At 33.2% G+C, this 25316-nt stretch overlaps 4 protein-coding genes across 8 annotated transcripts; all 4 read left to right on the forward strand.

Annotated features, from left to right (window-relative positions):
* Positions 1-1819: 1819 nt before the first annotated feature.
* On the forward strand, positions 1820-2806 carry LOC133677839 (kiwellin-like). Its single transcript, XM_062099970.1, has one exon. It carries the CDS (start codon positions 1873-1875, stop codon positions 2512-2514), a length of 642 nt encoding a protein of 213 aa, XP_061955954.1. The 5' UTR covers positions 1820-1872; the 3' UTR covers positions 2515-2806.
* Positions 2807-4368: 1562 nt separating this feature from the next.
* On the forward strand, positions 4369-6175 carry LOC133678873 (kiwellin-like). Its single transcript, XM_062101380.1, has 2 exons — positions 4369-4387; positions 5517-6175. The coding sequence occupies exons 1-2, from the start codon at positions 4369-4371 to the stop codon at positions 6044-6046; spliced, it is 549 nt and encodes a 182-aa protein (XP_061957364.1). The 3' UTR covers positions 6047-6175.
* Positions 6176-8956: 2781 nt separating this feature from the next.
* LOC133678249 (acyl carrier protein 4, chloroplastic-like) lies at positions 8957-10493 on the forward strand. The gene is made up of 4 exons (XM_062100514.1): positions 8957-9173; positions 9557-9649; positions 9858-9980; positions 10118-10493. The coding sequence occupies exons 1-4, from the start codon at positions 9105-9107 to the stop codon at positions 10253-10255; spliced, it is 423 nt and encodes a 140-aa protein (XP_061956498.1). The 5' UTR covers positions 8957-9104; the 3' UTR covers positions 10256-10493.
* A 4594-nt stretch (positions 10494-15087) lies between these two features.
* On the forward strand, positions 15088-24644 carry LOC133678791 (coiled-coil domain-containing protein SCD2-like). Of its 5 annotated transcripts, none has more exons than XM_062101291.1 (18): positions 15088-15675; positions 15997-16165; positions 16459-16534; positions 16659-16700; positions 16785-16847; positions 17957-18006; positions 18095-18122; positions 18399-18473; positions 18559-18669; positions 18746-18806; positions 20104-20217; positions 20332-20450; positions 20879-20948; positions 21314-21355; positions 21437-21477; positions 23003-23129; positions 23711-23893; positions 24486-24644. In XM_062101291.1, exons 1-17 carry the CDS (start codon positions 15297-15299, stop codon positions 23845-23847), a joined length of 1704 nt encoding a protein of 567 aa, XP_061957275.1. In that variant the 5' UTR covers positions 15088-15296; the 3' UTR covers positions 23848-23893; positions 24486-24644. The 5 variants fall into 5 exon arrangements, with proteins under 5 accessions (XP_061957275.1, XP_061957274.1, XP_061957273.1 ...); XM_062101290.1 differs by lacking the exon at positions 24486-24644 and adding an exon at positions 24031-24163; XM_062101289.1 differs by lacking the exon at positions 24486-24644 and having other exon boundaries at positions 23711-24163.
* Positions 24645-25316: the final 672 nt, after the last annotated feature.

Genomic DNA, 25316 nt, shown 5'->3' on the forward strand with positions numbered 1-25316 from the left:
AATAATGTAATTAACGGTGGTTTGTGAATGCATAAACAATGTAGGAGGAAGACCCCAAAATCATTTAGTTTTCTCTACTAGGTTATTTCCCATGCTATGATATGGGTCGGATTAAAAAAATTTTAAACATAAAAATAAATCTTCAAGCTGCGGAGAACTCTATGATATTATTATCAAATTTATCTAGAAGGTCAAACTTGAAAATTTCCAACCCAACTTTGTATTTTTTAAAAAATTATTTTTTATCTAAAAACACGATAAAAAAAATACTTGCAAAGCCAATGGTCAACCCAATATCATAATGTTTTGTAAATTGCAATCATTTTCTCTAAAAGAATCCATTATAGTCTTGGTAGCAAATTTAAAATGAAACATTCAAACAAAATCTCAGTGTTTCGTATATGGTTAAAGAAATAATATTGATAAATATGATAAAATTATATAAAAAATATATAAAAATTTATAAAAAATATATAAAAATTTTATGTTAATTAAATATTCATAGGTTTTTTTTTCATATTAGGCACATAATAATTGGAAAAGATTTTAAACTCCATATAAAAACCTATAATATTATTTGAGAAAAGTGAAAAAAAATTGAATAATATTTTTAAAAATACATCTAAATCTAAATCCAAAAAAAAAAAAAACTAAGCATCAACCAAATATTGGAACGTTTTTTTAAAACCATGATAACCCCATAAAAAGTAAAATAAAATAAAATATGAAGAGTAATTAAAAATAAATTAAATATTAAAAGAAAAAATTAAGAAAAAAAAACAAATAAAAAAACCCTTTGTTTTAAAGGATAAAATTAAAAAAAAAAACTAACAAATAAAAAAATCAAAGGATAAAAAAAAATCCATGCTCATAGGCCTTTTTTAACATATATTTTTTTGAGTAATTATAAACTCTCTTTTATTAGATAATTTTATGATAACATAACATTTTCAAACACTCTTAAAAACTAGAAAAAAATTAAAAAGTATCATTTAATTAATTTAAAATTATATAGAGACTTTTTACGGTCTTGACTTAATATTAAAAGGGTAAAAATAGATAGAGATCCACGTCAAGTCTACCACAAAAACGAAGAACCTTAAAGAAAAATCCCAAAGCCCAAGAACAATCGTTTGTTTACTTAACCACTCAGCCACGTGAACTTATTTATCACTGTGAACCCAACAGCTATTAATTTGTATTTTAAACAAACTTCTTTGGTAATAAAATCACATGAGCGTGAACTAAATAGTTAAATCGATCTCAATTTTTTTAGTTGTTAATAAAATAATTTTGGTTTTAATTTATAATATTTATTTTTTATTAATGGGTAAATTGATTTAAAGCTGCTCCCTGCGATTAAATTATAAAAAAATAATCTAGTGGGTAATTGATACTTAATATCAACTACCGATACAGTCTAGTGGGCAATTACCTGACCCTTCTCCCCTGGGGACGTGTGGTCAAGGACTGGACTCAGCCGAGTCAGCCCTCTCGAAGCGCAATTACCGGGTACGTATGTTCCAAGACTTTGGACTCAGCCCTCTCGAAGCTCATAAATTCCACACGCGCATCTTTCTTCTCCAGCAAATTACTGCCTTCCTGCAAAGGAGTCGGCTGTCATGTTATCAAGAAAGAAATAGTTTTAAAAATTTAAACCAAAAATACGATAAAAAAGATTTTTAAGAATACACATAAACAAATTATAATTTATGTGTCTTTTTAATTTATTTTTTTAATGTTTAGCATTATCTTGAAGAAAATTAGATGCTATCACGTACTCACTTATGAATTGTTCATGACCAACTCTATATATACACACATCGAACCCCTCGAGACGTTAATTCAGAGCCAGACACAGAATAAAAAACAATGAGAAAATCACTTCTTTTTTATCTTTCCCTCCTCTCCAGTATTTTCTATTTCACATTCCCTTCAAATGCCATCTCCTCCTGCAATGGCCCATGTCAAACATCCGATGACTGTGATGGCCAGCTAATTTGCATCAATGGAAAGTGCAATGATGATCCCAATGTTGGCACTAACATATGCAGTGGAGGCAGTAGTCCATCACCTCCAGAGGGCAACTGCCAACCCTCTGGCAACCTGACATGTGGAGACAATTCCTACCCTACATACACTTGCTCACCTCCAGAGTCATCCTCAACAGATGCACAGTTAACTTTAAATGATTTCAGTGAAGGAGGCGATGGAGGAGCCCCATCAGAGTGTGATGAGAGTTACCATGCTAAATCGGAGCTTGTGGTGGCACTTTCGACAGGATGGTTCGCTGGGCGCTCAAAGTGTGGGAGTATGATCAGAATTTCTGGTAATGGAAGGAGTGTGACCACCAAGGTCGTAGATGAGTGTGATTCCATGCATGGATGTGATAGCGAGCATGCGAATCAGCCACCATGTAAGAATAATATAGTTGATGGTTCTGATGCTGTGTGGGAAGCTTTGGGTCTGGATAAAGAAGAAGGAGTTGTGCCGGTTACATGGTCTATGGCCTAGGTGATGAACGAGCGATGATCATGTTGGTGGTAATTAATAAGAACTTGAGGTTCTTTGGACAATTCACTTGGTTCCAAGGCTTCAGGTAATAGTAATCATATGAAGGAGTTCCAGAGTCTACGAGTATATATGTAACAGTAATGTAATCAATAAAATCGAGGGATTATATATTAATTAGTTGTATTCAAGTGATTGTATACATCAACCTTTGATCAAGTTCCTCTTTGGTGAGGACTTTATTTGTTCTCTCCTCAAATTAAGATTTAATTAAAAAGTTGCCTCTCACACTTAATTATATATATATATATATATATATATATATATATATAATCTCTTCAAAAAGTTAATAAATAAACTATTAATAATATTTATCTGTCAGCAAATTTTTTTAATAGTAATATAAAAATGTATCTTCAAATTAATTAATTAATTTTATTTTTACCATCTTAGCTGAGATTTTAAAGTCAAAAGGCGTATCTGATGACTTGAATTGTGATTTAAATAAATAATATTAACATTGGAAATCCAAATAATATATAATGCATTAAACACCAACTGTCTTCACTAAACCCTTACCTCCTAATAATAATTTGCAAGCTATAGCTTACCAGTAATTGCCAATTTGATATTTTCTATTGGCAAATACAGATAAGCAGAGACGTGATAGTGCCGTACTGCCATGGATTCAAGCTCAGCGAAAACGTAAAGTTTGGTACATTCCATGCGAGAAGACTTTTCAGGGAAACCCCAAGCTTCCATCTCTTCCGGCAAACATATTAAAAAAGAACAATAAAGAATGAATCATGAAAATGAAAAAAAATTCTAACAATAAGAGTCGAACCTGTGACAACCAAAGCCCAAGAACAATCGTTTGTTTTCTTCAAAACTAGGCCATCTGAACTTATTTATCACGGTGAGCCCAACAGCTATTAATTTGTATTTTTAACAAACTTCTTTGGTAATAAAATCATATGAGCGTGAACTAAATAGTTAAATCGATCTCAAAATTTTTAGTTGTTAATAAAATAATTTTAGTTTTAATTTATAATATTCTTTTTTATTGATGGGTAAATTGATTTAAAGCTGCTCCTTACCATTAAATTATCAAAAGATAACCCAACTTGACACCTACCAATTAAATTATCAAAATTAATTTCTCCCCCCCGTCTTCGCCATACTCGACAGCTCAGATTAAGCACTTAGACAGCACAGCAGGTGCATGCTGTCTATGCAACCAGGAAGGTGATCGTCACAGGATTGGCTACCGATGACAACATCTGCCCAAGCACATAACAATATCACTCAAATTCTTGAAAGAAAGAACCAAAACAAAACCCTTCATGATCTGGTTTTTACATTTCTTTTTCTCAAGATACCAATCAATAAAGGGAAAAAAGAAAATGGGGACAACTCATCTCTCATTTTTCTCCTTTACAGAGAGGCCCTTACTTGTTTTTATTGAAAATAAATGCATTAAAAATAATATTTTTTAAAAAAATCGTTTCTAACATCAACAAATTTAAACAATCTAGAAACATAAAAAAAATTAAATTTAAACAAAAAAAATTAAAATTTAATAAAATGTGATTTGCACTGAGTTTTCAAATCGCATTTTAGTATCAACTATAAACTACAAATGTTTTGAAAATTTTAATTTTTTTTTGTTTAAAATAATTTTTTTATATATTTTTATATTGTTTTAGTGTGCTAATATCAAAAATAACTTTTTAAAAATAAAAAAAATATTTTAATATATTTCTAAAAAAAAAATCTTTTAAATTATTATTACTACTACAATTCTAAACAAATCGGATGTGTGATGGTTAATGCAATGACTTGCAAGTTCTTGCCTCGATGCCAAGCCGAGACCTTGGTGAGTTAAGAGCCGAGAATTCTACTAATTGGTTGAAGCAGTTGACATGCGTTTTTAATAATGTGAATTCTAAACAGATTAACTTGATCGTTCTCAAGTGATAATATAATGAGACTAGTTAGGTCTTGTTTGGATTCGTGGCTTGGCTGCATTTTAAAAAAAAAATTTAAATTATTATTTTTTTAGTATTTTTAAATCATATTAATATGCTTATATTTTTAAAAAATATATTTTAAAAGACAATAAATATCACAATTATAGACACTAACTTAATATCTACCTTAATATCTTAGTATCTAGCTACTTGATCAACTACAGTCTAGTGGGCAATTACATAACTCTTATCCCTTGGGTATGTATGCTAAAAGATTTTGGACTTAGCGCACTCGAAGAGCAATTACCTAACCCTTCTTACTTGAAAACGTATGCTTAAAGACTTTGGACTCAGCCCACTCGAAGAGTAATTACCTAACCTTTCTCACTTGAGTTCTCACTCGAGTACGTATGCTAAAAGACTTTGGACTCAGCCCACTCAAAGAGCAATTACCTAACCCTTCTCACTCGAGTATGTATGCTAAAAGACTTTGGACTCAGCTCACTCAAAGAACAAATCTCACTTGAGAACGTATGCTCAAAGACTTTGGACTCAGCTCATTCGAAGCACAATTACCTAACCCTTCTCACTTGAATATCCCTTCTCACTTGAATACGTATGCTAAAAGACTTTGGACTCAGCTTACTCGAAGATCAAATCTCACTTGAAAATGTATGCTCAAAGACTTTGAACTCAGCCCACTCGAAACGCAATTACCTAAGCCTTCTCACTTGAGAATGTATGCTCAAACACTTTGGACTCCAATCCCACACACGCATCATTCTTTCCGGGAAATTACTGCCTTCTTGTAAAGGAGCCGGCAGTCATGTTATCAAGAAAGAAATAATGCTAAAAAAAATTAAAAAATATAATAAAAAAAGTTTTAAAAATACACCATAAAAAAATATAATTTATGTGTATTTTGAAAACATTTTTTTAATGTTTAGCATTATCTTCAAGTGCTATCACGTACTCATTTATGAATTGTTCTTGACAAACCCTATATATATACATCGAACCCCTCGACACATTCAGAGCCAGACACAGGATCAAAAGCAACGAAAAAATCACTTCTTGTTTATCTTGCCCTCCTCTCTATATGCAGTGGAGGCAGTAGTCAATCACCTCCAGAGGGCAACTGCCAATCCTCTGGCAACCTGACAGGTGGAGACAAATCCTACCCTACATACACTTGCTCACCTCCAGAGTCATCCTCAACAGATGCACAGTTAACTTTAAATGATTTCAGTGAAGGAGGTGATGGGGGAGCCCCGTCAAAGTGTGATGAGATTTACCATGATAAAACGGAGCTTGTGGTGGCACTTTCGACAGGATGGTTCGCTGGGAGCTCAAAGTGTGGGAGTATGATCATAATTTCTGGTAATGGAAGGAGTGTGACCGCTAAGGTCGTGGATGAGTGTGATTCCATGCTTGGATGTAATAGCGAGCATGCGGGTCTGCCACCATGTGAGAATAATATTGTTGATGGTTCTGATGCTGTGTGGGACGCTTTGGGTCTGGATAAAGAAGAAGGAGTTGTGCCGGTTACATGGTCTATGGCCTAGGTGATGAACGAGCGATGATCATGTTGGTGGTAATTAATAAGAACTTGAGGTTCTTTGGACAATTCACTTGGTTCCAAGGCTTCAGGTATGGGAAATAATGTATGTATGTAATAATGGAGGGATAAATAAGTCGAGGAAGTGGCTAGCTAGGACTCATGTGAAGGAGTTCCAGTCTTCGTACGTACGAGTATATATGTAATAATGTAATCAATAAAATCGAGGGATTATTAATTAGTTGTATTCAAGTGATTGTATACATCAAACCTTTCAAAATATTCCACTTTGGTGAGGAGTTTATTTGTCCTCTACTCAAATTAAAATTTAATTAAAAAGTTGCCTCTCAAACTAGTTTATATAAAAAAATAAAGTCTAATGATTACCGAAACCTTTGAGAGAGAATAAAAATACATATAGCATATGACTAGAATAATGAGGCGCATTTAGCGTGCTGAAAAAGACGTCCCTCGTGCTATAGATTCCTACTATATAAAAAAACAAAAAAAGGTAATTGTGATTAATAAAATGAATCTTTTATAAAAAAAAAATCAGTCGTGATGACCTTAAAATGAAAATAATTTGAAAACCGATAAAAAAGTAAAAATTAAATGAGATTTTATAGAATAAAATAAAAAATTCATTTTTAATTAAACCAATAATATAAAAATATATATATTAATAAAAAATATAGGAGGATAAAACCTGAAAAGAAAATATTCAATTGTATAAAAAACAACCCGAGTCAATCTACTGAACACATAACCCAAATCTATTAAACACACAACGCAAGTCAAGAAAATAGGATTTATCCACAGAAAATATATCAAAAAAAATTTAGAAAGCTCAATTATAAGTCAATCCAATGTTAAAGAATAAAATTAAAAAGAAAATTCTATTATAAAAAAAAGGAGAAAATGATTCAAGTTAACTCTAGCTAGTCTACCAAACTCACAACTTAAGTTGTGAGACCTGGATAACCCAACAGAATGAAAATAAAAAAACAATAATGATGCTTGTTAAAAAACTATCTCAACCAAATATTATAAGTTATTAGGTGAGACTTCAAGATATGATTTATATTATTTTATTGAATGATGAAATTGAAAAAGAAATGTTATAAAAAATAGCAATAAAAAGAATCAAGATCAAATTTGACATCAAAACAAATTGAATCCCCATTTTGCTATTTTGAAGAGAGCTAGACGCGAAAACTAGGAAGCAGAGAGAAAAGAAATGAAAATATATATATATATATATAAAAAGAATGGTTTGCCAGATGCAAACCGATGGCTCCTAGTCAACACACGTCGGTGGTGGAGAAAGGTCTCACCTTAAAAAAATTCAAATGGTACAAAGAAAGGGCAACTCCGCACGTGTCATCAATGTGTGACGAGTTCTCTCAGACACTGGAGCTTGTGTACAACCACCAACAACTCTTCTAATTCTCCTAAATTAGTTTTTAAACACTTTTTTATATTTCAAATTTGATCGTCAAATATATAATTATTTTAAATCAATAAAATAGAATTTTATTTTACCAAATTAAGTATCAAATAAGTACCAGAATTTTTCCTCGACATTGTAAACCAACCTAACTTGAAAGGATATTATTGGAAAAAAAAACTTATGGCACTATTACAAACCACAATAATATTTATTTATCTTGATTTTCATTGAAACCTAAAGCTCTTGCTATCATAAAAAAGAACTGAGTGATAATAAACCTGAAATCCTTTAGTTTCTTTATAATATTTAGCTACAATGATTATTAAACATAGGAGATAAATTAGTGTAAAGAGCTCCTTTATTTTTCATTCCAATTGAACCAAAGTTTAACCTTTTATTTTTCATTTCAGCATGTATCGTATATCACTAATGATGTGTAATAGATATTTATCTCTTATTAATATTATTATAAGCAAAAAAAAATTTCGAGTCTTTTCATTTCTTAAAGACAACGAGTTCGGGAGTTATAAATACTTCTTGAACTACTCATGTAAAAGGTTCATGACTTTCTTACTTTAAAAACTTATATATTCCATGGTATTAATCATTCCTCCAAACAAGAATAAACACTTTTGCTATTAAAACTTGAGGCTCTTTTTTTCATTAATTTTTTTTCTATAAAAATTATTAATTTTATCATTGGAGAATTTTTAAGTTTCATCAATAGAGATTATTTTTGCAAGTATTAAGATTTTTACCTTTAATTTGATACTTTCTGAGCTAAAAAGAGAATTAATTACATGAATATTTTGATTAATCATTATCCAAACATCAAACAACTCGCTCCTTGAACATGCTGGATTTTGATAAATTGTAATATCAGTGGTCAGTGATTCGTAAGGGAAATAATATGGGGAGTATTTATAGAGTGGGAGGTATGTTTTACTTATTAGAAGAGAATATACGTGAACAGAAGCCTTGATGCAATTCAGCATCCGCAGCTTAACTGTAATCAGAACAAGAGTAGGTTGCAGGCTGAGAAATTCTCCTGTTGAATCAAAACTGTGCAGTAGTTTTTTTATAATAAGAAATTTGAGAATAATTAAGTTTTGGATATTTAAGTATTATGTGAGCAAATGATTAACCATTATAATCAATATTTAATGAATTTTTTTCTTGGAATTGGATTTGTCGAAACACAATAATATGTATGCACACTTTGTCTTGTCATTAATGGAGAGTCGGTGTCAAAGCATTGGCTACAAAACTATTCACTAACAGCAGCATCCTGAAATAGGTTAATTCTCACGTGAGAAATTTAAAAGACAAGTTGCAATTCTTGAATATGGAGAGAGCCCACAAAGCAGAAAGTGATGCAATCACATGCAAGCAGCAGGGAGGCCTTGGATAATGCCCAGAGTGAATCATGTCCACTCGTATCCCCGCTAGCTTCTCGCCTGTATTAATCTTTTTTTACAATTTTCAATAGCAAAAGTTGATAAGAGCTCTTTCTCTATACCTGCTATTATCAATTCCTTTCTTAGGGAAAATCCCTTTCAGGATTCCTGTAATTCCATCACAAGTTATTCGGTGTTTGAGTGTGTGTTCTCCGCTAATGGCCACAGTCTCAGCTACTTGTCTTAGGTTTCAGCCTTTGTTTAGCCAGTCAAACAAGAGTAGTCAGGTAACTAAAGCCTTCACAATTCTCTTGCTCATACCGAAGAGTTTCTCTTTCACTACTAATCTCTTAGAAAAGTTTGCACGTCACAGATAATTACTTTTGTTGTTGCTCCATGATATTTGTCGAAAAATATGTTTTCTTCAGGATTTTTCTTCTGGGAAATTGTTGTATAGGACAGAAAACTAGTGCTAAAGCAATTCCCTGTTTGATGTTCAAATAGCCATGTCCAGAAATAAATAGATAGCAAATTATACCAAAATTGAAAAACAAATTGAGCCCATTTTCTTTTATTAAACACATAACAACAATTTTAAATTTCTCATCGCAGTACATGGATGGAAGAGTTTCCACTGTTTGATGTTCATTTGTGGTTCTTATTGGTACAGGCAGCAGCTAGTTTAAAGCCTGTGTCAGTGGGTTGGGCAAAGAATAATGGCTTCCCTTCTTTGAAGGCCTCTCGATTCCGTGTCTCTTGTGCTGTAATTTCACCCTCCTCCACATTGTACATTATACTTACTGTTTTCTTGCTAAATGATCTAAAGCTAATCTTAACTTCAAGTAAAACTGAATTTAACCTTTTTATCTCTATTTTCTTCTTTTTGGAATCCTTCGATCTAGTTTTATTTAGCCTTGTTTTATTAATCCTAACAAGATGTGAAATTAATTGTAATGTACATGATTTGATAGGCAAAGCCAGAGACCGTGGAGAAAGTTATTGAGATTGTGAGGAAACAACTGGCTTTGACTCCTGAGACTGAGCTCACCAACGAATCCAAGTTCGCTGCACTTGGTGCTGACTCTCTTGACACAGTAAGCCATTTTTTGGCTAGCTACTGTTAGGTTCAGTGGTGTCAATTCATTTCATCAAAGCCATTCAAGAATTTACTACTTAATTACACTTAATTAAGCAATTTAAAGTGAGGTGCGATCTTGTAATGTTATTGCAGGTGGAGATAGTAATGGCGTTGGAAGAAGAATTTGACATTAATGTAGAAGAGGAGAACTCTCAGAACATAACAACAGTCCGAGAAGCAGCTGACATGATTGATAAACTTGTTCAAGAGAAAGCTGAAGGTGGAAGTTGAGCCCAGGAATCAGTATATTAGTTTGGCGGGTTTGATCTTGTTAGGATTTTGTTGATTAATTTCTATGCCTGGTTAAATTTCCAATTTTCTTGCTTGTTGCAAGGTAGTGAACGTGTATGTTAAGCTTCGCTGTTTCATATTTTTGTGATGCAAACACATGTTTTGGTCCTTGACAGAGTAGGCGTGATCGCCTGAGATGAAATTTTAGGCCCATAACAAGCAATGGGTCTTTTTATTATTATTATTAATTTAAATGTTTGGATTTATCTCGATTAATTTTATAAATTCTAAAATTAATAATTATGTAAACCTCTAGTAACTCTAAAACAATCCGAGCTCGTGATTATCAAAAAGCAAACTCAAGATCTGAGAAGTTGAGTTACCTCTTCGAATTAAAATGAGTTTTTCTTAAACTGTGTGATGGGTAATTTGACTTTCATTCACAATATTTGGATGCGAAAACTTACTTGAAAAGACATGGGTTGTTAAAGTCGTGTTAGTATTGTTTTATATTTTTTTTAAAATCTTGATATTAATTAGGTTAAGTTTGGATTTTATTAATTCGAGTTAATTAAATCACTAAATATTTAATCCAGGTTATACTTTAAATCTTTAATTTCTTGAATTACTCGTCAGACTAAGTGTAGAGTTTAATATTTTATTCATAGTTGAAAGTATTTGATAGTATAGTTACGGTTGCTTTTCGAATAATTTTTCGTGCTGAAATGCATGTCAATAATTATTTTTATTTTTAAAAAATTATTTTTAAAATTAACACATTAAAATAATTTAAAACATATAAAATATATTAAATTTTAACAAAAAAAAAAGTTTTTGAAAACACGGTTTAGCTCTCGGGTTGCAATCTAAAGAACCATACTTGCAATTTGATGCACTTGCCGCCCTCCAATTCCTCTCTTCTTTATCTCTTTCCCATGCTTGCAAGCTCCAATAGCATTTTGACACAGCAAGAAGTTCGTTTAGTGGATGTTAGGCTATAATTAAGTGATTAATTACTGGATTGGGGATGACAAGGAGACAATGCGGAGTCGGTGAAATATTAATGATTATAAAGAGTAAATAATAAATTACACTTGGAGCAAGAAATAAGGAGTTCAGTGTTGTTTTCAAGGCTTTTTTTTTTTACTATTTTTATTACTCGAACAAAAAGATGTGCCGTGATATGTTAACCAAGGCATGTTTTGAGCAAATTTTACTAGTCAGATAGCCATTTTGGTTAGCCCAGCAAGTGCTTTTATCAGGCAAACTAGGCCCATTATTTTCTTGGTTCACCCAACTATTCTTGCCACTGCAAACAAAAATAAAAAAATTAATTTCGAGAAAAAAAAATTAAATCCAACAGCCCCTAGGAGTGTCTTTGGGGTGAGGTGTGGTAAGGTGGTATTGAGTTTCTTTTAGGTATAATTCCTTGGAACACAAACTACACCTCGTTCGTTAGCTCAAGATATATGTTTTTTGTTTTTTTTTTCCTGCCAAAACCCTTAACCCCACCTCACCCCATCTCAATCCCAAATATATTTTTAATTAAAAAGCTTGGTTTCAACTAATTTAATATTAAATTATAAAACTAAAAAGAAATTCAAAAAAAAACCAAAAGAACAATGATCAAATTTGATAAGATAAAGGAAGATAAAATCACAAAAATAACTTAATTTTAAAATTTATTTCAGATAAAATAAATAGCAATAAAAAAGAAGGACACATATGAAGAAATTAAAAGAGAATGGAATTGAACAAAAATTGAATTTGATAAATTATTTCATATAAAATAAATAGTAATTAAAAAAACAATGATCAAATCTGAAGGAAAAAACAATTGAAGAGCTTCCTTAAAATTCTAAAGGGTTAGGCACTATAATGAAGAAGAAAAAAAAAAGAAAAAAAAAAGTCATCGGAGGCCCATTATCCACATGCGTCCCCGTATAATGGAGAGGTTGCCGTGACAATTCCAATGTCTTCATGAAAGTCGGTGTTTGAGCATTGAATGCACATGTTGCCCAAAGGGCGAGGGGAATGCCAACATGCCAACAAACTTTTTTTTAATAGTATTTATATATGTTAAATTATTAAACAACCCTCGTGAACATGAATATTACAAAAACCCATAAAGAAAAGAATGAAAATGCACTTTCACATCAATTTTAGTTTTTATTTTATTTTATTTTAAGATAAAATATGTCTTTTTTATTGTGCCAAAAATATAAAAAAACCAAAAAGCTCATGGATAAAAACTATATTTTCTTATGTTTTAAGGGTGACATTGTAATAATATATATATATATATATATATATATAATCTCTAGTTAATTTGTTAATTACTAGTAAATCTCCTAAAAAATAATTTTACCCCATTAGTTAGGTCGTTAGTTTTTTTTTTTTGTAGAGAATGAAAAAAAATATAAATACATTGTTTTAATCTATGGTGATTTATGTTTTGGAGCACCTTGCATCTACGAGCTTCTTTTTTTAAAAAAAATTAATAATAAAAAATACTAGCAAGTTAAATAGTCAGGCTTGTTTGATAATGTATTAACGATTATTTTTTAAAGTATTTTTTTATTTAGAAATACATCAAAATAAATTTTTTTATTTTTGATATCAACAAATTAAAACAATCCAAAAAATACCAAAAGATATCAATTTGAAGCAAAGAAAAAATATATAAAATCTACATTTTTTCAAAAACAATTTTGAAACACAAAAACAAATGGACTCGGAGCTCATTTAATATTATAGTAGCGCTTGTTTTTCAAAGTTATTTTTTCTTGAAAATACATTGAAATATTTTTTTATTTTTTTAAATTTATATTTAATATCAGTATATTAAAATGATCTAAAAATATAAAAAATAATTTAAAATAAATAAATAAATAAAATAAATTTAAATTTTTTTAAAAATATTTTTGCCCAAAAATAAAGTGGTATAAGAATTATCAACTTGGACATGACAAGTGTTGAAAAACTACACGGGCTGGTGTTGCAACAGCCAACAGCTACTGCTTGTGTCGTGGGTTAAAAAGAATCACGCTTAATTGACAAGCCAATGCTTGTCATGTCACAGGATTTTAAAATTGACAACAAAGCTTGAATGTGCATACATGTCATATATAAAACAAGACTACGGTTTAGAAATATCATTTTTTAAAAATAAAAAAATATTATTCTGATAATATTTTTTAAAAAATATGTCAATGATTAAAGACTAGATTTTACCCTTGTCGACATGATGGTTTTTTTTACCTAGAGCCAATCCAAATCCCAGGTAAAACCACCCGACCAAACTAGATTCCAGGTTTGATAACTTTGGCATATAGTTAAAAGTAATAATTGTACATGGACAAGCTCGCATGGCTCCATGCCCTTGTCCTTTATGGACTGGACCTTCCCTTTCTATGAAAAAGATGACCAAGTAAGAGAATTTACTGCGCTGCCAAAACATACGTGTCCGAAACCCGTTGACAGATCATCGAGATCCTAGAGAACAAAAATATTGGACACGTCACCCGCACTCTTTCTTTTCAACAGATATTTAGGATCGCAGCTCGAACAAAATTATTTAGTTTTTTTTAGCTTTAAAGTAATTTTTTATATTTTTAAATTACTTAACATGTTAATATTTTTTTAAAAAATATTATTTTAAATAAAAAAATAATTTATACCACAGTGCAGCAACCACATTTGGATTTGGGTCCCACCATTTTCCACTCACGAATCGTCTACCGCGAAACTCGAATTAGGGTCAACCCGCTTCAAACGGCAGGTCGTTTAGGCCCCATTTGGTACAGCTATATCCTAGTTGTATATGTATTTCAAATGGGTCGTCAAAGTTTCGTATTAATAAAAATTACCCCTCGATTAGAAGATTCTACTCAATATCATCCATAATCGAAGGTAATCTCATCTCCTGTTCTTTATCGTGTCCATGCCTGTCATACCGATGATGAGCATAAAAAACTATAATCCAAATGCAAGGGGCGTGGACACCTAGTCGTTCATATATTTAGTTTAGAAAATAGTTTTCAATGCTAAATAATTGTCAGATATATAAACCTGATATTTTATATAAATTAACGTAGATTTAAATGCGTGGAAAATTGTAAAATTATTAGTTTTTTTTAATAAATATAAAAATTAAATGTGAATCTATATAAAGAAACGGAATACAATCCCTTTAGAAGTTAAATTCTAATTCAGAAATATCCTTTTATTCACATGTAAACATGATCTAGGAATAGTTTTAAAACATCCATTTCATCACAAATCCAAGTTTCGAATGTTGTATTTAAGATTTTATTAAAAATATTTTTATTATTAGTATATAAAAACGTTGATAAAATCTCTCGATATTTAAAAATAAACTAAAAAATAATTTCAGTTATTTTATATACAGTGAAATGATTATTTAGCATGTTACTGAATTAAGTAAATTTTATCTTGTGTGGTACATTAATATGATTCCATGCAAGTGATTATTTTTTTGTTTTTTAAAATTTCCTTATCAAGAATAATGGCTCAATAAATTCTTATATGATGGGGGCATTTCTCTAATTTATTTTTAGATTTTTAATTAGCATAGACTTTCTCTTGAATATTAATTAAATTTCTAATCTATCATTTTGGCAAAATTATAAATTTAATTTATCGGAATTAATCAGATGACGTATGCATGACCTAGAAACTTAACTTGTATCCGGAAAAAAGAGAGGATTCTCTCAGTTTTGAATAGATGCTCCAATTGAGATCTTTTGATAGTTGAGACACTGATTTGTAGTTTTCTTTTTTTTTTAAAAAAAAAAAACCGACACTATTTCATTTTCAATTTCAAGCTTCAACTGCTATGAGATTCAGCTCAGAATTCTTCAACCGCCTCCTCTTTCTCTCTTTCCTTCCCTCGATTTCCTCGACAAAAATCCAGCTCTCTCAAAATCCTCGCTTCCCTAACACACACGAAAAACACGTACATTTATACACATAACAACACGTATAAATACAAAAAAGATTTAAAAACCTTTCCGCGCAAATGGATCGGAGGAGGGCGGGGAGTCCGGTGTATACCAGACAGTGGAGCAACGAATCACGTGGTTCAAACAGTACGGGCTCGTCATCTCCCGCGCCGATGTCACCGGCGCACCCGAACTCACGTCTAAGTTCAAACATGTCAACAATCAAGCGCACACAAAACGTGGCCGCTAAGGCTGCTGCCCAACGGCTGGCTCAGGTGATGGCGTCATCGCAGACTGCAGATGACGACGACGAAGATGATCTAGATTTCCGATTTCCTGCTCGACCGGCTCCGGTTCCTGCTTCGTCGGGGTTTAGTAGTGTTAATCATAGAGGGAGTTCTAATGGTGTTTCGGTTACTAGACCTAATAGATCTCCGTCTCCTGCGGTAATTTTTAGTGCGTAGTGGCTTATACGATGCGTTTCAAAATTTAAATGAACAATTCGATTCTATAGTGTTTATGAGAACTAGTGCTAGTAGTAGTTGCTATATTGATGTACAGATCTCTGCTTGCAGTGACAATTTCGATATTTAATGCTTTTATATAGATAATTATGTGTCAATTACATTGATTTTCAATTTAGATATCTGATTCCAATTCTGTTGAAGTCGAGTTTGGAAATTCAATTTTTTTTTGAGGTTATTTTTGTGTGTGTATGTGTGTTACGGTTTGACTGGATCCAGGCTAATTGCAGATTTGGTATTTTTAATTAGTTAGGTCGGAACTTTATGGAGAATGTGCCATCAGTTCGGTCTACATCGGCTGGAAGGCCATCAATGTCAGTTCGTGCAGCTACAGTGGTGCCACCAAGCAAACAATCACTAAGAACTCCCGTTTCTATTCCTCCTATCGACCCTCCATCCAGTAGGAATAGAGATAATAAGAGGTTCGGCTCTTGTTGTAATCTCCTTCTTTTTCTTTCTTTTTGGCGCTTGTAAGCTTTTAGAAGTGAATGTGGCTTATGGTGTCGATAGCTATTGGCTTAGCTTTTAATATGTTTTGGTCTAAATTTTTATTTTTATTTTTGTGGAGTATATGGATTTGCAAGATGAGGAGCTTAGGGGTATTTAAGTTCATCCATTTATCAATTGGCAACTTGAGTGTAGACTTCTATTTGTTTGCATCCTATCGATGCTTTGTGTTTAATTACTTGAATATTCTTGTTGCCATTTACTGCAGGTTTACATCAGATGTGGGACAACTCAAATTGGCTGATTCAGGAGATCAGCGTGAAGCTTCAGCACTTCGTGATGAAGTATGTCATTCTTACCAATCGTTAATAGTAGACATGCAATTACTTGTATTTATTGAAGATAGCTATAAATTGGTTGAACCAAGTTGCTTTGAGCTTTGAAGCTAAAACGAGCTAAATTTTACAGCTTGATATGCTGCAAGAAGAAAATGAAGCTATACTTGACAAGGTGTGTGATCCCTCAAGAAAAATTAAAATTTTAGTTAGCCTTGTCCTGTGATTTTTAACATTTATACCTGAGCTTTCTGTGTAGCTTCGTAGTGCTGAAGAAAAACGCGAGGAGGCAGAGGCTAGAGCCAGGGAGCTTGAGAAACAGGTAAGTCATAGCATTTAGTCATTGGTTTGGTTTTCCTATTTGTAATTTCTCTTCTTCAGTATGTTGACTTTGATATATGAAGCAAAGCAGCCTTGGTCTCTTATCTGTGTCAAGCATATTTTCTTGCTTTTCTTTTTCTTAATCATTGTATGAAATTGTTTATATGCTTGGTAGAGTAGATACAAAGACAGTATCCTCTTTCAGTACTCTTCCTTTAATGGGAAAAAGGAAAAAGTAACTGGCTCTAAAGTACAAAGGGATGTTTGAATTATACCTAGACAAAGAGCTCTGAAATAAACCATATTGAGTGCAGGTCCAGTTTGATGAGTTAGTAGGGTACTTGTGGCTACTATCTAATTGTTGAGTGTGCTAGGGAGAGTCAGAAAGCCAACCAATTTTCTTTCTGTTCTGTAATTGACAAGCTAATATACTAATATGTCATAGCTGGTGCTGGTTACTTATAAGAAGTCTAGAATATGTTTCAGGGATTGTCGATAAAGCATGGATATTCTATTTCAGATGCAATGTGGATAGGGTTTATCTGGGGGAACTAGTGCCTCTCAGCTTTTAGGAAACATATCTCAACATTTAAAATCTCATAGGCAGATACATTTGACTATGGTTATTTGCCTATATTTCCTTTTTCCTCATGTCCGACACTATTATTCATCATGTAACTGATGGGAAACATCACATATTGCTTTTTCCAAACATGTAACTGAGTGTTTCAAGATTGACATGATTTCTATCTAGCAAATCCAGCTGTCTGTTCGTACACGACTCACCATATGGTCATTTATGAGGGTATATTGTTGACCTGATTGCCATTTTCATCTCATATTTGGCCTCTATGTTAATTGCCATAATTTCTGTTAAGGTTATTTTTTCCTATGTTCTCAAGTTCACTATATGTGACACTGTCAAACAAGCCTCAGCATATCTGGAATACACTATTTGATCCACTTGGATTTATAGCACATGCTCTAAATTGGTTAGAAATTATAGCTCAACTCAGTTTAGTGGCCAAAGCACTCAAAATGTTTCTGCATGGTTGTGCTTTCAACAATGATTTACAGATCTTATTTCCATTTCCAATTCTCTATTAATAGGTTGCTGCTCTTGGAGAGGGTGTATCCCTTGAAGCTAAACTGTTGAGTCGGTAAGTATGGTTAGTTTTGTACGTGCCATGATTCATTTGATTTCCTGGTTCTTAATTCTATTCTTTTTTTTTTAATATATATATGTAGGAAGGAAGCAGCATTGCGTCAAAGAGAGGTGAGTTTGGGGACTACGTGCCAGTGGAGCATATATGAATTTGAGAGTAGAGTAGTCTTTAACTTTTTATTTCTCATGTTCTCCAGGAACATAAACTTATTGGTCCATTACTTGAGCTTTTTTTATTACTTATTTTCTCTTTTTTGGCTAACAGTATCAATTAAATTTGCTGATTTTATTTAAGTGCTCTCTTCCTTTTTTTTTTTTTTTTTAAGGGTGCTGACTCTTATTCTTTTAACAGTTCTTGTTACAGTACTGAAAAGTTTCTTGTCACAGGCTGCTCTTAAAGCTGCAAAACAATCTACAGATGGTAGAGATGCAGAAGTCGCAACCCTTCGTACAGAACTTGAGGTGCGATATGCTAATTCTGCTAAGTTGGTGTTTATTCTCATTAGTTACCTTGAGATGTCAAGCCTTACCTCATTTTTCAAACCAGAGCTTGAAAGATGACACTGCAACAGCTGCGGAACAGCTGCGAGAAGCTGAATCTGAAACAAAAGCTCTTCGCATGATGACACAAAGAATGATTTTGTCCCAGGAAGAGATGGTGTGTGCATTAAATTGAACTTGAGGTTTATATTTAGCCTTATAGCTGTTAACAGTTTGCTGCCCATATATTTTAGGAGGAGGTTGTCCTGAAGAGATGTTGGCTTGCACGCTACTGGGGTTTAGCTGTTCAGCATGGTAATCAACTCAAATATGATCTTTCCTGCTTGGGGAAAAATGGTTACATGCTTTGAATTGCTTGTCTTTGTTTGAAGGGGCATATAGAGACTGAGGCATGAAGCCCAGCTAGCTTGTTAGATATGCTAGTGCACCTTGATGGGTTTCAACTTTTGATCTATATTGGATAGCCATCATAGAAGACCTTTTTTAAACCTTTCTTTGTTAATGGATCGTGGTTGTCATCATCTCTCTATTGTCCACATCCAACTAGGGGTGTACACAGGTCAGGTCAGGTTTGACTGTATTTTATATCCAACCTGACTTTTAATTTCTCCAACATTCTAACCCGTACAAAACCCAAACAGTTCAGATGAGGCTGGTTGGATAGCTTTTTTACAGATAATGTTGATAACCACAGGTTAGGTGGGACTAAGGGAACTTTAATGAGCAGTTTCTCCATAGCCAAAGCTTAAAAAATTCAGACAAACCACACTCACTGTCGGACTTGAATTTGACAAGACCATGATGATAGATTGGATCTAGCTTCACGTCCCCTTTTGTATATATATATATATATATGTGTGTGTGTGTGTGTGTGTGTGTGGGTGACAAATTGGATCGATCTTCTAAGGTTAGAGTTATCACTGCCACCAAAGATCCACAGCCGACTGATATCCTTCAAAGAGGTTTAGGGATTTTGTGGTTCTGATTTTTCAGGATGTAGAAGTTTTAGGATTAAAGGAGGAGAGAAGGTAGTTTGTTTTTGATAAGTGCAGGTGGCTGAAGCAGGGTAGCGAAGATGGTAAATAAAATCATGTATCTATAAGAGGGTTAGTTACGTGGAAACTCATAATTTTAACTTTACCCTAAGGTGGTGCCATAAGAAATACATGGTTGCAATATATGTGGGTTGGGTCAGGTTTGGCAGTTTTCCAAAACTCTGATGCACAACCTGACCCACTCAATCCATTTTCTAGCTCTTTAGATCCAATTCTATTTGATATATCTGGAAACCCAACTTTTGTGGGTTGGTCACGTTAGATGATGTAGATGGATTCAATAATTTGAACATGCCTAATGTACATTATGTTGTTTTGGGTCTATTGGCTATTCATATGTGATCTTCCAATGACAGACTTGTTAGTCACGCAATGGTCATGTTTTCTATCCATGGCACTCATTCCATCTCTTCATTCTTCAGGCTAGGCTAGAAAAAACATTTAACAGTATTGTTGCATACACACCCACAAGCTTTGAACCGAGTCCTTTTGCTACTGCTAAACTGCCTTTTGTTCTGTTTCTTTCATTTCTTCAGGGATTTGTGCAAATATAGCAGTGTCAAAGCACGAGCATTGGTCTGCTCTAGCTCCTCTTCCATTTGAAGTTGTCATTTCTGCTGGACAAAGGGCTAAGGAGGAGTTGGATAGAGGCTAGTTTGATGATTTCTTATTAGCATATTTCCTATTTTTGTTTCTTTGTTTAATTTTCTCCATCATTTACCATTAATTAGTCTTATAATCTAAATGTTGTATAAATGAAACAGGTGGTGGTGATCCAGATAGGAGTAAAGTAGTTCGTGATTTGAGTGATCTTACTGGAGAGGGAAATATTGAAAGTATGCTTTCAGTTGAAATGGGATTGCGGGAATTAGCTTCTTTAAAGGTCTTCTTTTTTAAAAAGATATATTTTAACCTCATTGTCAGTTGCTTTAGTTTTATTTTCTTTGATATACTTGTCAGTAGCATTTCGTAGAACCATACTTTCTTAGTTTACATGGGTTTTTTTGTCAGTTGACATGGATTTCAAGAATCGCTTGTAATGATTTCTCATACTGTCATGCACTTTTGTAATAACTTTTATGTACCAAATGCATAGTTTTGCTTGTTGAGTCATTCATGAACCTTATTGTTGGTTATTTTAGTTTCATTTTCATTGATGTGCATATTTGTCGCTTGCATTTTTTTTTTCAGTTGACATTGATTTTGAGAATTGCTTATAGCGATTTATTTAACTGTCATGTACTTTTGAATACCATGCAATTTATTGTTTTTTTTTTGTTCTGACAATGTCCCACCTCACCCTGTTATAAGGTTGAGGATGCAGTTGTACTTGCTCTGGCTCAACACAGACGACCAAATATGGTTCGACAATCCTTCTCAGGTAACTTACCTCTGTTATTTATAAGTTATTTTTCCACTCAACAAATGTGTTGGTTGAATTTCTTTACTAATGATGTGGTATAGCATTTTAATGGTGCTTTTCCTTCTTTTGTCATATGAATTTTTGTAGCCTACTGTTTAGTATCTTTGTGATGAGTGTTATGGTAGTTTGATATGCAATACTAAGATCTGGTATCCAATAAAAGTTGTTCTGAGTTTGCTGAAAATTTTTACTCATACTAGATCAAGTTTTTGGATGTTTATCTGTTAATGTATGTTACCTTTTGAAGCAACTCTTACAAAAGAAAACATGATAACCTGGCATTTATCTTTTCCTCTTGTTTTTTTTTCTTTCCTGGTTTTCAGATTCGAGACCACCAGGTGATCCCAAGTTTACTGAGGCCACTGGTAAGAGGTGTCACTTATCTGTCATCAAGTTATGTTTCATGAAATAAAATTAACGAGCCCTGTCCCTTGTTTTAACTGCAGAATTAAGTAAAGCAGAGGCAGAAGATGTTCATTTCAAAGAGGTCAGCAGCTGTTGTACTTGACTTATTATTTGTTGTCCCTGTTTTTTCATTTTAAGATTCCAGTCTTGCTACAGGACTTTGTTACAATACAAAGCCACTATTTTTTTTTCGTCTGTGATCATGTGCATAGAGAGGAAAGAAGACTTCCCTTCTCCTGTATACCTTACCTGACCATTCTTTCTTTCAAGGATCTTATCTTCTAGGTCTAGTCTAGCATTGCAAAGGCTTTGTAGGTCCACATTCTGTGATCATGTGCATTGAGAGGAAAGAAGACTTTCCATCTCCCTTATACCTTACCTGGTGATTCTTTCTTTTCATCATCTCATCATCTAGGTCTAGTCTATCATTGCAAAGCCTTTGTAGGTCCACATGCATGAGGAGGTCTGTATTGTACTTTTATTAGTTCTGAGAAATTATTTCAAGCTAGAGTGGAATCCTAGACCTCACATTATCCATGTATTTATGTCTTCCAACTGTTAAAGCATCGAAACATGAAAGTTTAAACTAAGCGTAATAGCGTGTAGGTTTTGAGGGAAGGGAATGGAATGGAAATGAGAGTAATGGAAAGGAAACTAACCCAATTTTCTTTGTTTGGATCCTAAAATTAGGAAAATAAAGGAAAAGAAAGGAAGGGGGAAAATTAAATCTCTAAATTTCCTTTTGGTTTGTAAAAACCTTTCTCCCAAATTGGGTGGAATGCAAGGGAAATAAAATAAAAAAATTGACACAATTTTTCCCAAAATATCCTCCTAGAAAAACACTCTAGTTGAACATCTTCAACTCTTCTTGTGTAAGGATGATTTAGTAAAAAAAAAATAATGTCACTTGTTTTCTTTTCTTTTCCATGTGCATCCAAACAATGAAAACTTAGTTCCCCCCACCTTTATTGAACCAAACAAAAGAAATTTAATTTCACTTCTTTTCCTCTCTTTAATTTCCCCTGTTGTCCCTAACATCTTTAGATTGCCATACACTGTGAATGAATTTCACTTAAATAGCCATACACTGTGAATGAATTTCACTTAAATATGATTTACTTTACAACAACCACAGACTGGTGTTATAAGTTGGGATAACAATAACAACAATAATACTGACAAAACAGTGTTATGCTTTCCAGTCCTTCTCTTCTATAAAGCCACACAAAACTTTCAACATAACCTATTTGGATACTCAACATTACCCTTTTGGCAACAGCCCTTTCTAGATGTGCTTCCCTACATTTTAACTTTTTATTTGCTCTACCATGCATAGGGTTAAATAATAAGTTATGGTCTGGGGAACACTTGAAGTTGATAACGGTCTAAATCAGACAACCTAAATCTGATCTCTCTCAAGTCTTGTTTGATCCTCATGATTTCATTTCATGAAAGGCTACCTTGTTTGTCTGTTCTGGACTTCTTTAATATTATGTTCTCACATTATTGAAATGAGTGAGTTTGCAAATATGTGGCTTGTGACAGTTGATTAGTACCAGAATTTATGTATATTTTGATTAAAAAATGCTTCAATTTGTTATGTGCAGGCTTGGCTAACTTATTATTGGAGAAGAGCCTTAGTACATGGTGTGGAAGAAGATATTGCAGAAGACAGGCTTCAGTTTTGGATTAGTCGTAGTGGGCAGTCACTGACTTCACATGATGCTGTGGATGGTAATTTATATGCTTTTATAACAAAATATTGCAAAAATTCTAGTAAACAGGCACCAATTATCCGCCTCTCTCTCTTTCCCCTAATGCTTTGTTTAGCTATTTATGGTCCCAGGTATAATTTGCAAAATCCTATTTAAAAATTCTTGTCATCTATTTAGGACAATTTATTGTCTAGGTTGATGTGCATGTTTTGTTTTGTTTTTTTTTTTTTTTTTTGCTTCTATCTCATTTAAAGTAGGAATGTTGATGGAGATAAACTAAAATAAAAATGCTTTACGCAATACATGCGGTTGCTTGAGTTGGTAACTTGTGGGTATTTCAGATCCAATAGTGATCAGGCCAGCTAGGTCCAGTATTACCTATTGTTCAAATAGTCAGTCATAAACTCTCTCCACCATGCTGAATGGCTTGGAAATCCTCATGTTAATGGCTTTTATGAAATTGCAAAATGATTGAAATAATACATTTGGTCATGAAGACCTCTTATGTTGGCAGACTTGGTAGTGCAATCCTTTTTACATTTTGCCTTGATAGATGGCATGTGCAGTTCTTGATGTGTTCAATTGGTGTCCTTGATGCAGTTGAGCGAGGCGTATTGGAACTAAGGAAGCTGAGCATAGAGCAACAACTATGGGAAGCATCTCGGAAAGAAATCGATCATTCTTCTTTGGCCCCAGGTGCTAACCATAAACACACCGATTCAGAGCTCTCTTCATAATGGTCGCAAGTTTAAATAGCTACATTCTTTCAATCCATTTTTCCTTGTAAGTTTTGTCAATTTTATGCATGTAAATTTCGTTTTTATACATGTTTTTCCCCTCCACAATCAAGTACCGTTATAATTCCCCTTTGAACTTGTACACAACCTGAAATTAGGCTTGTTTGTCTACACGATACTCAGATTGGATGTGAGAGTCAAGTACGTGGATCTACTGGTTCCTTCACAACTTGAATTTTGTATTCACGCAATTCATATGGCCAAGACAAAGACATTGGAAAATCTTTAGTATTATCATTCAAAAAATTGTTCAATACCCCGGTGCTTGGCTTTAATATTGCCCTGTGCCCCAGCACTTCTTTCCTGCTCGTCTAAATCGTTTGAGAGATTTCAGAATGTAGTAAGTAAATATCTTAGGATTCCATGAGACTTTTTCCCTTTACAGAGACATAGATATGCCTGTGAGTGGAGTAATGGTAGAATCCCTGAAAACCATAGCCTGTGTTGCCCTGCTGAAACTTCCCCCCTTGTGGAAGTTCAGCATAGAGCAATAACTATGCTAGTGTGATATGGAGTAGGGTCCGATTGTACTGGGCTTCTTCTCTCTAATATTCAACTCAATTTTATTTTGGCCCTAGATGTAAACGGAGCAGGTCCAAGTCAGCAAATTCCGATGAGATAAGCACTCTACATTATCAATTTTCAAATTCGTAGCTTGATGCAGGCTCAACATCCGGTCAATGCTGAGTTTACCTGCAAAGGAGAAGCATATTAGACAGGCTATATCATGTTCTGTTTGGTATTATAGAGTTTGTCATCTATTCTTTAAGTATCATTTTGTTAAAAACATGTTCCCTGTCAATTAAAAAATGATTTGGCATCAAAATTGCATGCGAAGACTTTCAGTTTTCATGTCAACTAAAAGTCAATACCTGGCCTAATGGTTCCCGTGAACAAGACTAGGGCAGAATAAAATCTTATGCAATTCAAGAGCCAAACTTAGGGAGTCTTCTGGGTTTGGGATTGCAGTTGTATTGTGTTTTTTTTTTTTTTTTAATTTTCAGTTTTTTTATGGTTTTAGATTATTTTAATAGGTTAATATTAAAAATAAATATTATTTTAATATATTTATAAGTAAAAATTATTTTTAATAATAATTTTTAATGGGAGTCAAACGTGGCATGTGGCATTTCATCCTTTACCAGTAAAGGCAAGCAGACCTGAATAAAATAAAAGAGAAAAAGATGATGAGCTTTTCTCCACTATGTAACACAAGGAAGGAGCCGAGTGAAGGAAGGCAGCGAAGGAAGAAAGGGAAAAAGCGAACCTTTGCTTTCATTGCAAGAGTTCAAAGGCCAACACAAACCACTCTTCGCACTATCACATTTTCCAACTCCGATTCACCCAACCGCCTCTCATTGTTTATGGAGAAAAGGGGTTTCAAAGTTGCCTTTCTTGTGGATCGCATC

The sequence above is a fragment of the Populus nigra genome, chromosome 18 (assembly GCF_951802175.1).
Source record: "Populus nigra chromosome 18, ddPopNigr1.1, whole genome shotgun sequence".
NCBI classification, from domain to species: domain Eukaryota; kingdom Viridiplantae; phylum Streptophyta; class Magnoliopsida; order Malpighiales; family Salicaceae; genus Populus; species Populus nigra.